Source organism: Coregonus clupeaformis, chromosome 9 (genome assembly GCF_020615455.1).
Source record: "Coregonus clupeaformis isolate EN_2021a chromosome 9, ASM2061545v1, whole genome shotgun sequence".
NCBI lineage: Eukaryota > Metazoa > Chordata > Actinopteri > Salmoniformes > Salmonidae > Coregonus > Coregonus clupeaformis.
Window position 1 is genome coordinate 23,463,007 of NC_059200.1, and position 14,323 is coordinate 23,477,329.

Consider the following 14,323-nt stretch of genomic DNA (forward strand, 5'->3'; position numbering starts at 1 on the left):
CAGCTGCCAAACTAACCCTGATTCAGATGACCATCCTACCCATGCTAGATTACGGAGACGTAATTTATACATTGCTCTCGAGCAGCTAGTTGTTCTTTACCATTCGGCCATCAGATTTACCACCAATGCTCCTTATAGGACACATCACTGCACTCTATACTCCTCTGTAAACTGGTCATCTCTGTATACCCGTCGCAAGACCCACTGGTTGATGCTTATTTACAAAACCCTCTTAGGCCTCACACCCCCCTATCTGAGATACCTACTGCAGCCCTCATCCTCCACATACAACACCCAGTCACATTCTGTTAAAGGTCCCCAAAGCACACACATCCCTGGGTCGCTCCTCTTTCCAGTTCGCTGCAGCTAGCGACTCGAACGAGCTGCAAAAAACACTCAAACTGGACAGTTTTATCTCCATCTCTTCATTCAAAGACTCAATCGTGGACACTCTTACTGACAGTTGTGGCTGCTTCGTGTGATGTATTGTTGTCTCTACCTTCTTGCCCTTTGTGCTGTTGTCTGTGCACAATAATGTTTGTACCATGTGCTGCTACCATGTTGTGTTGCTACCATGTTGTTTTCATGTTGGGTTGCTACCTTGCTGTGTTGTCGTGTGTTGCTGCCATGCTATGTTGTTGTCTTAGGTCTCTCTTTATGTAGTGTTGTGTTGTCTCTCTTGTTGTGATGTGTGTTTGGTCCAATATTTATATATTTATTTATTTTTTAAACCCCCGTCCCCGCAGGAGGCCTTTTGCCTTTTGGTAGGCCGTCATTGTAAATAAGAATTTGTTCTTAACTGATTTGCCTAGTTAAATAAAGGTAAAAAAAATCTGTAACACAACAAAATGTGGAATAAGTCAAGGGTTATGAATAATGTCTGAAAGCACTGTGTATGATGTGTTGATTTTAATGGGCAGCAGCACAGCAGTGGTATAATGACCACGTTCCTGACCCTACATTAACCCTAATAACCATGCACAGCCTTGTCCGTTCCAGTCAGGGACTAAAGAGAAGATCAGGGGAGATTTCCTTGATTTGAACAGACAGCACTGCAGACTGAGAGGGCAAGAACACAATGGGAATCCAGGGATATGTCCCAAATTACATCCTATTCCCTACGTAGTGCACTGTGCACTACTTTTGAGCCCTGCACTAAATATGGAATAGGGTGCCATTTGGAACGCAAACCTATACAGGCCTTCCCAGCAACCATTAGCAGGCTTATGAGCCTTCCTGTGGTAGCCAATAATTGCCAATTTTAAAGACAGAATACAAACATGAATGTGTTAATTGCTTGAGAACACACCCCTTTATTCTGTCTCTGGTTTGTGTCCCAAATGGCACCCTGTTATTATAGTGCTTTACTTTTGGTACCCTATTCCCTATGTAGTGCATTACTTTCAACCTGGGCCAGAGTGCATTTGGGACGCATGCTGTCTTGGTCTTCTGTCTTCGTCGCTGGATGCCCTCCTGGTATTGTGCATCCTCCTCCTCTTCATCTTCCCTGCATGTCCGCTCTCTATACCATCACCATCTCTATACCATCACCATCTCTATACCATCACCATCTCTATACCATCACCATCTCTATACCATCACCATCTCTATACCGTAATGAACAAAGGTCAACGTGTTCGCTCTCCCTCTCATCGCTGTGTCAATGGCAACGTCTGTCTGCTACTGAAGTTAAGTACTTATTAAACCAGGCCTTTCGCTGCCTCATGTCCTAAATGCCAACAGCTACAGGCAGCTTGTTGCCTTGCCCCGGACCAGACCAGACAGACGGTTATATAAACAGTAAAGTAGGAATATAAAGGGACCCCATCACTTTGAGTCCAGAAGGAAGTCAACACAGGTCATAATACACAATGTGTACGTAGTAAATGTCTACTGTATATAGAATTTAACTAGATTATCTTCGGTGCAGGTGCCGAAGGATGCAATTTAGTAAAACCTTACATGTAGGCTAAGTAATATGGGTAGTCTGCAAGTGCACACTTTGGGAGAAGTGTGGAGAATCAAGGGAATCTGGTCCCTAAATCCTTGTAGGATTCCTACCAGTTCCTGGAGATTATTTGCGTCAGCCTAGTTAGATGCCATCAACTTGGTACCAAATGTTAAATGGTCTTTAACCTCGGTGTCTTTGTGTTGGGTACTTAAAAGGCTCTGTGTGTTCTCTCTCTGTATAGAGTAAGGCACTCTGCAGCTTATTGGGCCATTTCTATTGGCAGCTGCGGTTTGAGTAGTTTCTGTGCTGGGCCCTCTAGCTGTCTTCTGTTCTGTCTTTGTGCCGACCCTGCTGGAAGCCTGGGCACCTCCTCTAGACAGCTCTGCTCCCGTTCCGTCCATCTGGCGTCCGGGGCTCTGAGGCGGCACTTTGTACTTCCCCTCTCTCACAGACATTAGCACACCTCTCATCCTGTCGTCCCTGCTTTCTCACGGTGGCGTCTCCATTCTACAGAGTGCCATTTCATCACTTCTCCACGTCTCTATCTGACTGGCTTCCCTCTCTCCCTCCTCCTCATGTCTCTATCCAGCTGGCTTCCCTCTCTCCCTGCTCCTCATGTCTCTATCCGACTGGCTTCCCTCTCTCCCTCCTCCTCATGTCTCTATCCAGCTGGCTTCCCTCTCTCCCTCCTCCTCATGTCTCTATCCGACTGGCTTCCCTCTCTCCCTCCTCCTCATGTCTCTATCCGGCTGGCTTCCCTCTCTCCCTCCTCCTCATGTCTCCTATCCGACTGGCTTCCCTCTCTCCCTCCTCCTCCTCATGTCTCTATCCGGCTGGCTTCCCTCTCTCCCTCCTCCTCATGTCTCTATCCGACTGGCTTCCCTCTCTCCCTCCTCCTCATGTCTCTATCCAGCTGGCTTCCCTCTCTCCCTCCTCCTCATGTCTCTATCCGGCTGGCTTCCCTCTCTCCCTCCTCCTCATGTCTCTATCCGACTGGCTTCCCTCTCTCCCTCCTCCTCATGTCTCTATCCGACTGGCTTCCCTCTCTCCCTCCTCCTCATGTCTCTATCCGACTGGTTTCCCTCTCTCCCTCCTCCTCATGTCTCTATCCAGCTGGTTTCCCTCTCTCCCTCCTCCTCATGTCTCTATCCAGCTGGTTTCCCTCTCTCCCTCCTCCTCATGTCTCTATCCAGCTGGTTTCCTGCTCTCCCTCTCTCCCTCCTTCTGGCTCTTGCAGAAGCCAAATACCTGTTCCTGTTCCACAACCAGTTGTGATGTTTCATGGAATATGACACTCTGTTGATCAGATTTCTCTATTGTTTTTCTATCTACATTTACATTAATGTTTGGTAATTTAGCAGACGCTCTTATCCAGAACGACTTAGTCAGTACATTTTTCTCCCCAAAAAGCAGCTAATTATCAATGAATGGTACTGCACTTGATAAGTGTCTGTTTAGGGGATTGACTCTAAACACTACTACAGTCATGACCATGCAGAGCTCCAGTTTGAGTGGTTACTTTAATGTGAATCCCATGAGAGACTTGAATTGTCTAGGAGGACACTTCTGCACATTTAAACCAATCTGCTGCGTGAAATAAACTGCTTTTCTTTATCATACAATGTAGAGTGACTGGTGCTCATAAATAGCCCTGAATATCAATGACACCTGAGAAGTTTTTCTCCCATGTGTTTGCATGTCTTGAAATAAACATCAGGTTGTGTGCACAGTACCTGATGGTGGATCATGCATCCTCGTTTAGCCACCAGCTCTGTAATGGATGTTGATGTTTTCAGGTTAGGTCTCCCAGTGCAAGGTTGCTTCATTCCAATTGATGATATACACTGAACTGCTTAATTCCCACTGATGATATACACTGAACTGCTTAATTCCCACTGATGATATACACTGAACTGCTTCATTCCCACTGATGATATACACTGAACTGCTTAATTCCCACTGATGATATACACTGAACTGCTTCATTCCCACTGATGATATACACTGGACTGCTTCATTCCCACTGATGATATACACTGAACTGCTTCATTCCCACTGATGATATACACTGAACTGCTTCATTCCCACTGATGATATACACTGAACTGCTTCATTCCCACTGATGATATACACTGTACTGCTTCATTCTCACTGATGATATACACTGAACTGCTTCATTCCCAATGAGGATATACACTGAACTGCTTCATTCCCACTGAGGATATACACTGAACTGCTTCATTCCCACTGAGGATATACACTGAACTGCTTCCTTTCCACTGAGGATATACACTGGACTGATCATGTACTGTACACTGTACTGTATGTGTCCACTGATTATGTCTTACGCGTGTGCTCCTCTTATATGGTTCACGGTAGCACTTTATTTTGAGAGGCACAATGCAGCGCAACAATCTATTAATAGATTATTATTAACAATAAATTACATATTGGATAATCTCCATTGAAAATGCTCTTTAGTCCAGTATTAGGCTTAATCTGTGTCCGGGAAACTGGCCCAAAGAGTTACAATGTGTGGTATCTCCTGCAGGTGCTGGAGGCTGGGCTCCTGTGGAGTCTAATAAGTACCAGTGGTTGGAGGTGGACCTGGGGGAGCGGACAGAGATCACAGCCGTGGCCACGCAGGGTCGCTACGGCAGCTCAGACTGGGTCTCCTCCTTCCTCCTCATGTTCAGCGACACGGGTTGCAACTGGAAACAGTACCGCCAGGAGGACAACATCAGGGTAAGTCAGTGGGACCAGACCATAATGGCTGTGTCTAAAATGGCACCCTTTTCCCTGTATAGTGTGCTACGTTTTACCAGGCCTACCCTCGGCTCCCAGGCTTCGCTCACGTTGAGGTGAGGTGAAAGCCTGTGGCAGAGGCTAGACGAGGGCCCATGGACTTTGGTCAAACGTAGCACACTATGTAGGGAATAGGGTGCTATTTCAGACGCAGCCCGGTACACCATGTAGCCAACTCCCAAATAGCCTCATAAGAGTCCTTTCACTATCAATGAATAATATATGAAACAGTGGAAGGCAGGAACAGCTCAGCTTAGCTTTATACTGTTGACTGAGATAATTATTAGATTTAGCTGCGTTTTACCATCCTTGTTACTTGCTTTCTGTACTGAATAACATTCTGTTAATTTTAGCTGACATGAGGAGAGAATTAGAAAAATTGTCAATGAAATTAATTCTGATTTCACAACTACAGTACTCTCATCTACTCACAGTTTGACTACGTATCTTTTAAAAGTACTTAGCATAAAGTGTCTGCACACATTCTGATAAATCCTAAGAACCGCTTTAAGGATTTTTTAACTCCAGACACTACTCTTCCCAGCTAGCTAAGTCGATGACAGCAGCAGTCTAGTATCAGTATCGGTCAAAAGTCCTAGTGCGTGTTTTTTGTTTCCTCAGACAGGGTTTAGTAAGTTTGAGTTGTAGGGATGAATGTTGTTCTCTCTCTCTTTCTCTCTCCATGAGCAAAGGCTTTTCAGGCAGGGGGCAGGCAATGGAGGGATTTGCACCTTGACTCATGGCATATTTCAAAGGGACACCTCACTCCAGGAGCAAATGAGATGCTGCTTCCTGGGCTTCATCATAGACACACACACACACCGCACACACACACACACACACACACACACACACACACACACAAATGAGATGCAGCATACTGAGCTTCCTCAGCAGGGAAACAGTGCAATTTGTTGGGCTTAACGCTCCACTTCACCAGATGCATGGCTCATCCTCCCCCTTTAAAGACACAGATTCGCGTTTTTCGTCATGATTCTTGTTCTAGAGGCAGCTCTGCAGCGTGGTCACTAGCTGGCACAGCCACAAAGTCATAAAATCCGATTTGAAAACTAAACCTAACCTTAACCCTAACCTTAAACACACTGCTAACCCTAATGCCTAACCCTAAAGTTAAATTAAGACCAAAAAGCAAATTTTTGTTTTCATGAATTTTTACAATATAGCCAATTTTGACTTTGCAGCTGGCCTATCTAGAGGAATCTCAGTTCTGCCTCCAGGACAACACTCATTCCAATAAACGTCAACCTGCTTTAAAGAAACTGAAGGTGCTTCTCAGCCTTTCAAGTTAGGCAACAATGCTAAGAAAGTACATTTCACTCCAAGACAGATGTCAAATGCTATAGTATAAACTTAGGTGTAAAAAACAACAACAACAAAAAAACTGTAGTATCGCACACAACTCTTTGTTTTTGAAAATTCCAATGCCACCTCGGACCTCAGACCTCACTTTTCATTTTAAGTTTCAGTTGAAGTGGGTTCCATTGATTTCCTTTACAATAGGCAGGTGACTGTAGGGGGAACCAGTCCCCATTACTCTTATGAGAAAGGCTCAGGATGGGTACTGAATAAGTCATGTGGTTATCGATTGCTGCTTGCCACACACATTGCTATATCGGCATCTCTAGGGCCAACTGACGCTAGCCAGTGTAAAAGGGAGCTGGCTTCTATCTATACATTGTGTAACCGCGTCTCTCATGTCAACCCAACATAAGGTATAGTATGGTCTCCCCTAGCCAACATGAGAGGGAGCTACTGGACTGCCTCCTATCTATTTCACAATAATAGTTTGCAAATTCTGTGTTAATTAGGTATTTCACCCTTATTTTGGAGTTTGAACCGCCAATTAACCAGAGTGTCAACTTGAAAGGGAGGATGGAATAGTGAGTAGGGAACTCCTGGGGGATGACCCCATTATTTACCCTTCTTAATGAGAGACAGGGGCTATATCCCAAATACCACCCTATTCCTTATTTAGTGCACTACTTTTGGTCAGGGCCCATACCCATACATTTGGGACGCAAAGAGAGCTGGAGGAGAGGACCAATAACAGGACACAGTAATATTTCCATGTCATATTAGCCACATAAATTAGGATCAGAGAGGTTAACTACGCTCATTATTCATAGAGTAGACCTAAGTATTTGCCAGCAAAACATAAGAAAGAGCATCAGTATTACAGTTCTTATCAGTATGAAACCACTCTTCAGAACCCACTTCATCAATGCGGCTATGTGTTCTCCTCAGTGGTATTAGGCAAAGCTTGTTATATAATAACTTTACTATACTATTCTTGGCAATACAAATGCATTTTTCATCATACTGTACCAATAAAGTATTTTAGAAATTACTACACTAAGGGCGAAATTGTGGTGCAGATATTGGGTGGGAATTTTAGAGGGGGGTCCATGGGTCCTCCCCCGGAAACACATTATTATGCCTCTCTTCAGGGGCATTTTGAGGGATAAACGGAAGGGTATTTTGAGGGCTATGCGGAGGGGCATTTCGAGGGGTATACAGAGGGGCATTGAGGGGTATGCGGAGGGGTATTTCGAGGGGTATACGGAGGGGTATTTCGAGGGGTATACGGAGGGGCATTTTGAGGGGTATATGGAGGGGCATTTTGAGGAGTATATAGAGGGGCTGTTTGAGGGGTATATGGAGGGGCATTTTGAGGGGTATATAGAGGGGCATTTTGAGGGGTATATGGAGGGGCATTTTGAGGGGTATATGGAGGGGCATTTTGAGGAGTATATAGAGGGGCTGTTTGAGGGGTATATGGAGGGGCATTTTGAGGGGTATATAGAGGGGCATTTTGAGGGGTATATGGAGGGGCATTTTGAGGGGTATATGGAGGGGCATTTTGAGGTGTATATGGAGGGACATTGAGGGGTATATGGAGGTGTATATGGAGGGACATTTTTAGGGGTATACGGAGGGGCATTGAGGGGTATGCGGAGGGGTATTTCGAGGGGTATACGGAGGGGTATATGGAGGGGCATTGAGAGGTATATGGAGGGGCATTTTGAGGGGTATATAGAGGGGCTGTTTGAGGGGTATATCGAGGGGCTGTTTGAGGGGTATATGGAGGGGCATTTTGAGGGGTATATGGAGGGGAATTTTGAGGGGTATATGGAGGGGAATTTTGAGGGGCATTTTGAGGGGTATATAGAGGGGCATTTTGAGGTGTATATGGAGGGACATTAAGGGGTATATGGAGGTGTATATGGAGGAACATTTTGAGGGGTATACGGAGGGGCATTGAGGGGTATGCGGAGGGGTATTTTGAGGGGTATACGGAGGGGTATATGGAGGGGCATTGAGAGATATATGGAGGGGCATTTTGAGGGGTATATGGAGGGGCATTTTGAGGGATATATGGAGGGGCATTTTGAGGGGTATACGGAGGGGCATTGAGGGGTATACGGAGGGGTATTTCGAGGGGTATACGGAGGGGCATTGAGGGGTATGCGGAGGGGTATTTCGAGGGGTATACGGAGGGGTATATGGAGGGACATTGAGAGGTATATGGAGGGGCATTTTGAGGGGGATATGGAGGGGCAATTTGAGGGGTATATAGAGGGGCTGTTTGAGGGGTATATGGAGGGACATTTTGAGGGGTATATGGAGGGACATTTTGAGGGGTACAGTGAGGGAAAAAAGTATTTGATCTCCTGCTGATTTTGTATGTTTGCCCACTGACAAAGAAATGATCAGTGTATAATTTTAATGGTAGGTTTATTTGAACAATGAGAGACAGAATAACAACAAAAAAATCCAGAAAAACGCATGTCAAAAATGTTATAAATTGATTTGCATTTTAATGAGGGAAATAAATATTTGACCCCCTCTCAATCAGAAAGATTTCTGGCTCCAGGTGTCTTATATACAGGTAACGAGCTGAGATTAGGAGCACACTTAAAGGGAGTGCTCCTAATCTCAGCTTGTTACCTGTATAAAAGACACCTGTCCACAGAAGCAATCAATCAATCAGATTCCAAACTCTCCACCATGGCCAAGACCAAAGAGCTCTCCAATGATGTCAGGGACAAGATTGTAGACCTACACAAGGCTGGAATGGGCTACAAGACCATCGCCAAGCAGCTTGGTGAGAAGGTTACAACAGTTGGTGCGATTATTCGCAAATGGAAGAAACACAAAAGAACTGTCAATCTCCCTCGGCCTGGGGCTCCATGCAAGATCTCACCTCGTGGAGTTGCAATGATCATGAGAACGGTGAGGAATCAGCCCAGAACTACACGGAAGGATCTTGTCAATGATCTCAAGGCAGCTGGGACCATAGTCACCAAGAAAACAATTGGTAACACACTACGCCGTGACGGACTGAAATCCTGCAGCGCCCGCAAGGTCCCCCTGCTCAAGAAAGCACATATACAGGCCCGTCTGAAGTTTGCCAATGAACATCTGAATGATTCAGAGGAGAACTGGGTGAAAGTGTTGTGGTCAGATGAGACCAAAATGGAGCTCTTTGGCATCAACTCAACTCGCCGTGTTTGGAGGAGTAGGAATGCTGCCTGTGACCCCAAGAACACCATCCCCACTGTCAAACATGGAGGTGGAAACATTATGCTTTGGGGGTGTTTTTCTGCTAAGGGGACAGGACAACTTCACCGCATCAAAGGGACGATGGATGGGGCCATGTACCGTCAAATCTTGGGTGAGAACCTCCTTCCCTCAGCCAGGGCATTGTAAATGGGTCGTGGATGGGTATTCCAGCATGACAATGACCCAAAACACACGGCCAAGTCAACAAAGGAGTTGCTCAAGAAGAAGCACATTAAGGTCCTGGAGTGGCCTAGCCAGTCTCCAGACCTTAATCCCATAGGAAATCTGTGGAGGGAGCTGAAGGTTCGAGTTGCCAAACATCAGCCTCGAAACCTTAATGACTTGGAGAAGATCTGCAAAGAGGAGTGGGACAAAATCCCTCCTGAGATGTGTGCAAACCTGGTGGCCAACTACAAGAAACGTCTGACCTCTGTGATTGCCAACAAGGGTTTTGCCACCAAGTATTAAGTCATGTTTTGCAGAGGGGTCAAATACTTATTTCCCTCATTAAAATGCAAATCAATTTATAACATTCTTGACATGCGTTTTTCTGGATTTTGTTGTTGTTATTCTGTCTCTCACTGTTCAAATAAACCTACCATTAAAATTATAGACTGATCTTTGTCAGTGGGCAAACTTACAAAATCAGCAGGGGCATTTTTGAGGGGTATATGGAGGGGCATGTTGAGGGATAGATGGAGATCATTTTGAGAGGTATATACAGTGGGGAGAACAAGTATTTGATACACTGCCGATTTTGCAGGTTTTCCTACTTACAAAGCATGTAGAGGTCTGTCATTTTTATCATAGGTACACTTAAACTGTGAGAGACGGAATCTAAAACAAAAATCCAGAAAATCACATTGTATGATTTTTAAGTAATTAATTTGCATTTTAATGCATGACATAAGTATTTGATACATCAGAAAAGCAGAACTTAATATTTGGTACAGAAACCTTTGTTTGCAATTACAGAGATCATATGTTTCCTGTAGGTCTTGACCAGGTTTGCACACACTGCAGCAGGGATTTTGGCCCACTCCTCCATACAGACCTTCTCCAGATCCTTCAGGTTTTGGGGCTGTCGCAGGGCAATATGGACTTTCAGCTCCCTCCAAAGATTTTCTATTGGGTTCAGGTCTGGAGACTGGCTAGGCCACTCAAGGACCTTGAGATGCTTCTTACGGAGCCACTCCTTAGTTGCCCTGGCTGTGTGTTTCGGGTCGTTGTCATGCTGGAAGACCCAGCCACGACCCATCTTCAATGCTCTTACTGAGGGAAGGAGGTTGTTGGCAAAGATCTCGAGATACATGGCCCCATCCATCCTCCCCTCAATACGGTGCAGTCGTCCTGTCCCCTTTGCAGAAAAGCATCCCCAAAGAATGATGTTTCCACCTCCATGCTTCACGGTTGGGATGGTGTTCTTGGGGTTGTACTCATCCTTCTTCTTCCTCCAAACACGACGAGTGGAGTTTAGACCAAAAAGCTCTATTTTTGTCTCATCAGACCACATGACCTTCTCCCATTCCTCCTCTGGATCATCCAGATGGTCATTGGCAAACTTCAGACGGGCCTGGACATGTGCTGGCTTGAGCAGGGGGACCTTGCGTGCGCTGCAGGATTTTAATCCATGTCGGCGTAGTGTGTTACTAATGGTTTTCTTTGAGACTGTGGTCCCAGCTCTCTTCAGGTCATTGACCAGGTCCTGCCGTGTAGTTCTGGGCTGATCCCTCACCTTCCTCATGATCATTGATGCCCCACGAGGTGAGATCTTGCATGGAGCCCCAGACCGAGGCTGATTGACCTTCATCTTGAACTTCTTCCATTTTCTAATAATTGCGCCAACAGTTGTTGCCTTCTCACCAAGCTGCTTGCCTATTGTCCTGTAGCCCATCCCAGCCTTGTGCAGGTCTACAATTTTATCCCTGATGTCCTTACACAGCTCTCTGGTCTTGGCCATTGTGGAGAGGTTGGAGTCTGTTTGATTGAGTGTGTGGACAGGTGTCTTTTATACAGGTAACGAGTTCAAACAGGTGCAGTTAATACAGGTAATGAGTGGAGAACAGGAGGGCTTCTTAAAGAAAAACTAACAGGTCTGTGAGAGCCGGAATTCTTACTGGTTGGTAGGTGATCAAATACTTATGACATGCAATAAAATGCAAATTAATTACTTAAAAATCATACAATGTGATTTTCTGGATTTTTGTTTTAGATTCCGTCTCTCACAGTTGAAGTGTACCTATGATAAAAATTACAGACCTCTACATGCTTTGTAAGTAGGAAAACCTGCACAATTGGCAGTGTATCAAATACTTGTTCTCCTCGCTGTAGAGGGGTAAATGGAGGGGCATTTTGAGGGGTTTATGGATGGGCTTTTTGAGGGGTATATGGAGGGGTTTTTTGAGGAGTAAATGGAGGGGCATTTTGAGGGGATATGGAGGGGCATTAGAGGGGTATATGGAGGGGCATTTTGAGGGGTAGATGGAGAGCATTTTGAGGGGTATATGGAGGGGTATATGGAGGGACATTTTGAGGGGTATATGGAGGGGTATATAGAAGCGCATTTTGAGGGGTATATGGAGGGGCATTTTGAGGGGTATATAGAAGCGCATTTTGAGGGGTATATGGAGGGGCATTTTGAGGGGTATATGGCGGGGCATTTTGAGGGGTATATGAAGGGAAATTTTTTAGGGGTATATGGAGGGGCATTTTGAGGGGTTTATAGAGGGGTATATGGAGAGGCATTTTGAGGGGTATATGAAGGGAAATGTTTTAAGGGTATATGGAGGGGCATTTTGAGGGGTTTATAGAGGGGTATATGGAGGGGCATTTTGAGGGGTAAATGGAGGGGCATTTTGAGGGGTATATGGCGGGGCATTTTGAGGTGTATATTGAGGTGTACATTGAGGGTCATTTTGAGGGGTATATGGAGGTGCATTTTGAGGGGTATATGGAGGGGCATTTTGAGAGGTATATGGAGGGGTAAATGGAGGGGTAAATGGAGGGGCATTTTGAGGGGTTTATGGATGGGCTTTTTGAGGGGTATATGGAGGGGTATATGGAGGGGTTTTTTGAGGAGTAAATGGAGGGGCATTTTGAGGGGTATATGGAAGGGCATTTTGAGGGGATATGGAGGGGCATTTGAGGGGTATATGGAGGGGCATTTTGAGGGGTATATGGATGGGCATTTTGAGGGGTAGATGGAGATCATTTTGAGGGGTATATGGAGGGGTATATGGAGGGACATTTTGAGGGGTATATGGAAGGGCATTTTGAGGGGTATATGGAAGGGCATTTGAGGGGTATATGGAGGGGCATTTTGAGGGGTAGATGGAGAGCATTTTGAGGGGTATATGGAGGGGTATATGGAGGGACATTTTTTAGGGGTATATGGAGGGGCATTTTGAGGGGTTTATGGAGGGGTATATGGAGGGGCATTTTGAGGGGTAAATGGAGGGGCATTTTGAGGGGTATATGGGGGGCATTTCGAGGGTAAAAGGAGGGGCATTTTGAGGGGTAAATGAAGGGACTTTGAGGGGGTAAATGGAGGGGCATTTTGAGGTGTATATTGAGGTGTACATTGAGGGTCATTTTGAGGGGTATATGGAGGTGCATTTTGAGGGGTATATGGAGGGGCATTTTGAGAGGTATATGGAGGGGTAAATGGAGGGGTAAATGGAGGGGCATTTTGAGGGGTTTATGGATGGGCTTTTTGAGGGGTATATGGAGGGGTATATGGAGGGGGTTTTTTGAGGAGTAAATGGAGGGGGCATTTTGAGGGGTATATGGAAGGGCATTTTGAGGGGATATGGAGGGGCATTTGAGGGGTATATGGAGGGGCATTTTGAGGGGTATATGGATGGGCATTTTGAGGGGTAGATGGAGATCATTTTGAGGGGTATATGGAGGGGTATATGGAGGGACATTTTGAGGGGTATATGGAAGGGCATTTTGAGGGGTATATGGAAGGGCATTTGAGGGGTATATGGAGGGGCATTTTGAGGGGTAGATGGAGAGCATTTTGAGGGGTATATGGAGGGGTATATGGAGGGACATTTTTTAGGGGTATATGGAGGGGCATTTTGAGGGGTTTATGGAGGGGTATATGGAGGGGCATTTTGAGGGGTAAATGGAGGGGCATTTTGAGGGGTATATGGGGGGCATTTCGAGGGGTAAAAGGAGGGGCATTTTGAGGGGTAAATGAAGGGACTTTGAGGGGTAAATGGAGGGGCATTTTGAGGGGTAAATGGTAGGGTATTTTGAGGCGTAAATGGAGGAGTAAATGGAGGGGCATTCTGAGGGGTAAATGGAGGGTAAATGGATGGGTAAATGGAGGGGTAAGTTTTCACCATCATTAATGAAGGTATTTCACAGCAAATATTAAGAAGACACAGAAGATGAAGACTGAGTTGTATATTAATGATGCACGTTAAAATAAATTTGATTTTTAGACATGCGATTGGTGTTGTAGAAAGGCTGATCATCACATGCAGCCATTTTGCCACCTTCATACATCAGTACAATATACATCATGAAAGGGACTCTAGTTTTGTGAGACTACTTTTTATTTTAACTTTTTGAGAATAACTCTCCTCTCACTCACCTCTACACCAACCCTGCCGCTGCCCCTGCCTGCACTGACCTCTTCTTACGGTTGCTTGCCTCTCTCGCACCCAATCACAGCAGACAAGGACATATGGTGAGCCAGACAGAGACCAATGTCCTGTGTTACTGGATAACCTATGAAGTGTACTTTAAAGGACATTGCTCTATCAAAAATCACATTTGTCCAGGACTACATGATTCATTCAAGCTATGCAAATTGTAAATGTAGGGCCTAGTTCCATTTAATCTATTTTAACCTGGGTAAAAAAGTAGATACGAATATGTGATGATCGCTGAAGGCAGAGAGCGCACAGTTTTAATGTTATGTGTCTGTACATGACTGGTTTCCAAAGGAAGATCAACACTGCTGCTGCCCCT

The 14,323-nt window shown here is 45.3% G+C and overlaps 1 protein-coding gene across 2 annotated transcripts in view; it reads left to right on the plus strand.

Annotated features, from left to right (window-relative positions):
• Positions 1–14,323, plus strand: part of cntnap3 (contactin associated protein family member 3) — a 218,777-nt gene that overhangs the window by 42,070 nt on the left and 162,384 nt on the right. For both annotated transcript variants that reach the window (XM_041885548.1, XM_041885549.1), the window contains exon 3: positions 4,503–4,696. In XM_041885548.1, the coding sequence (XP_041741482.1) occupies positions 4,503–4,696 (194 nt within the window). The remainder of the gene's footprint in view (positions 1–4,502; positions 4,697–14,323) is intronic.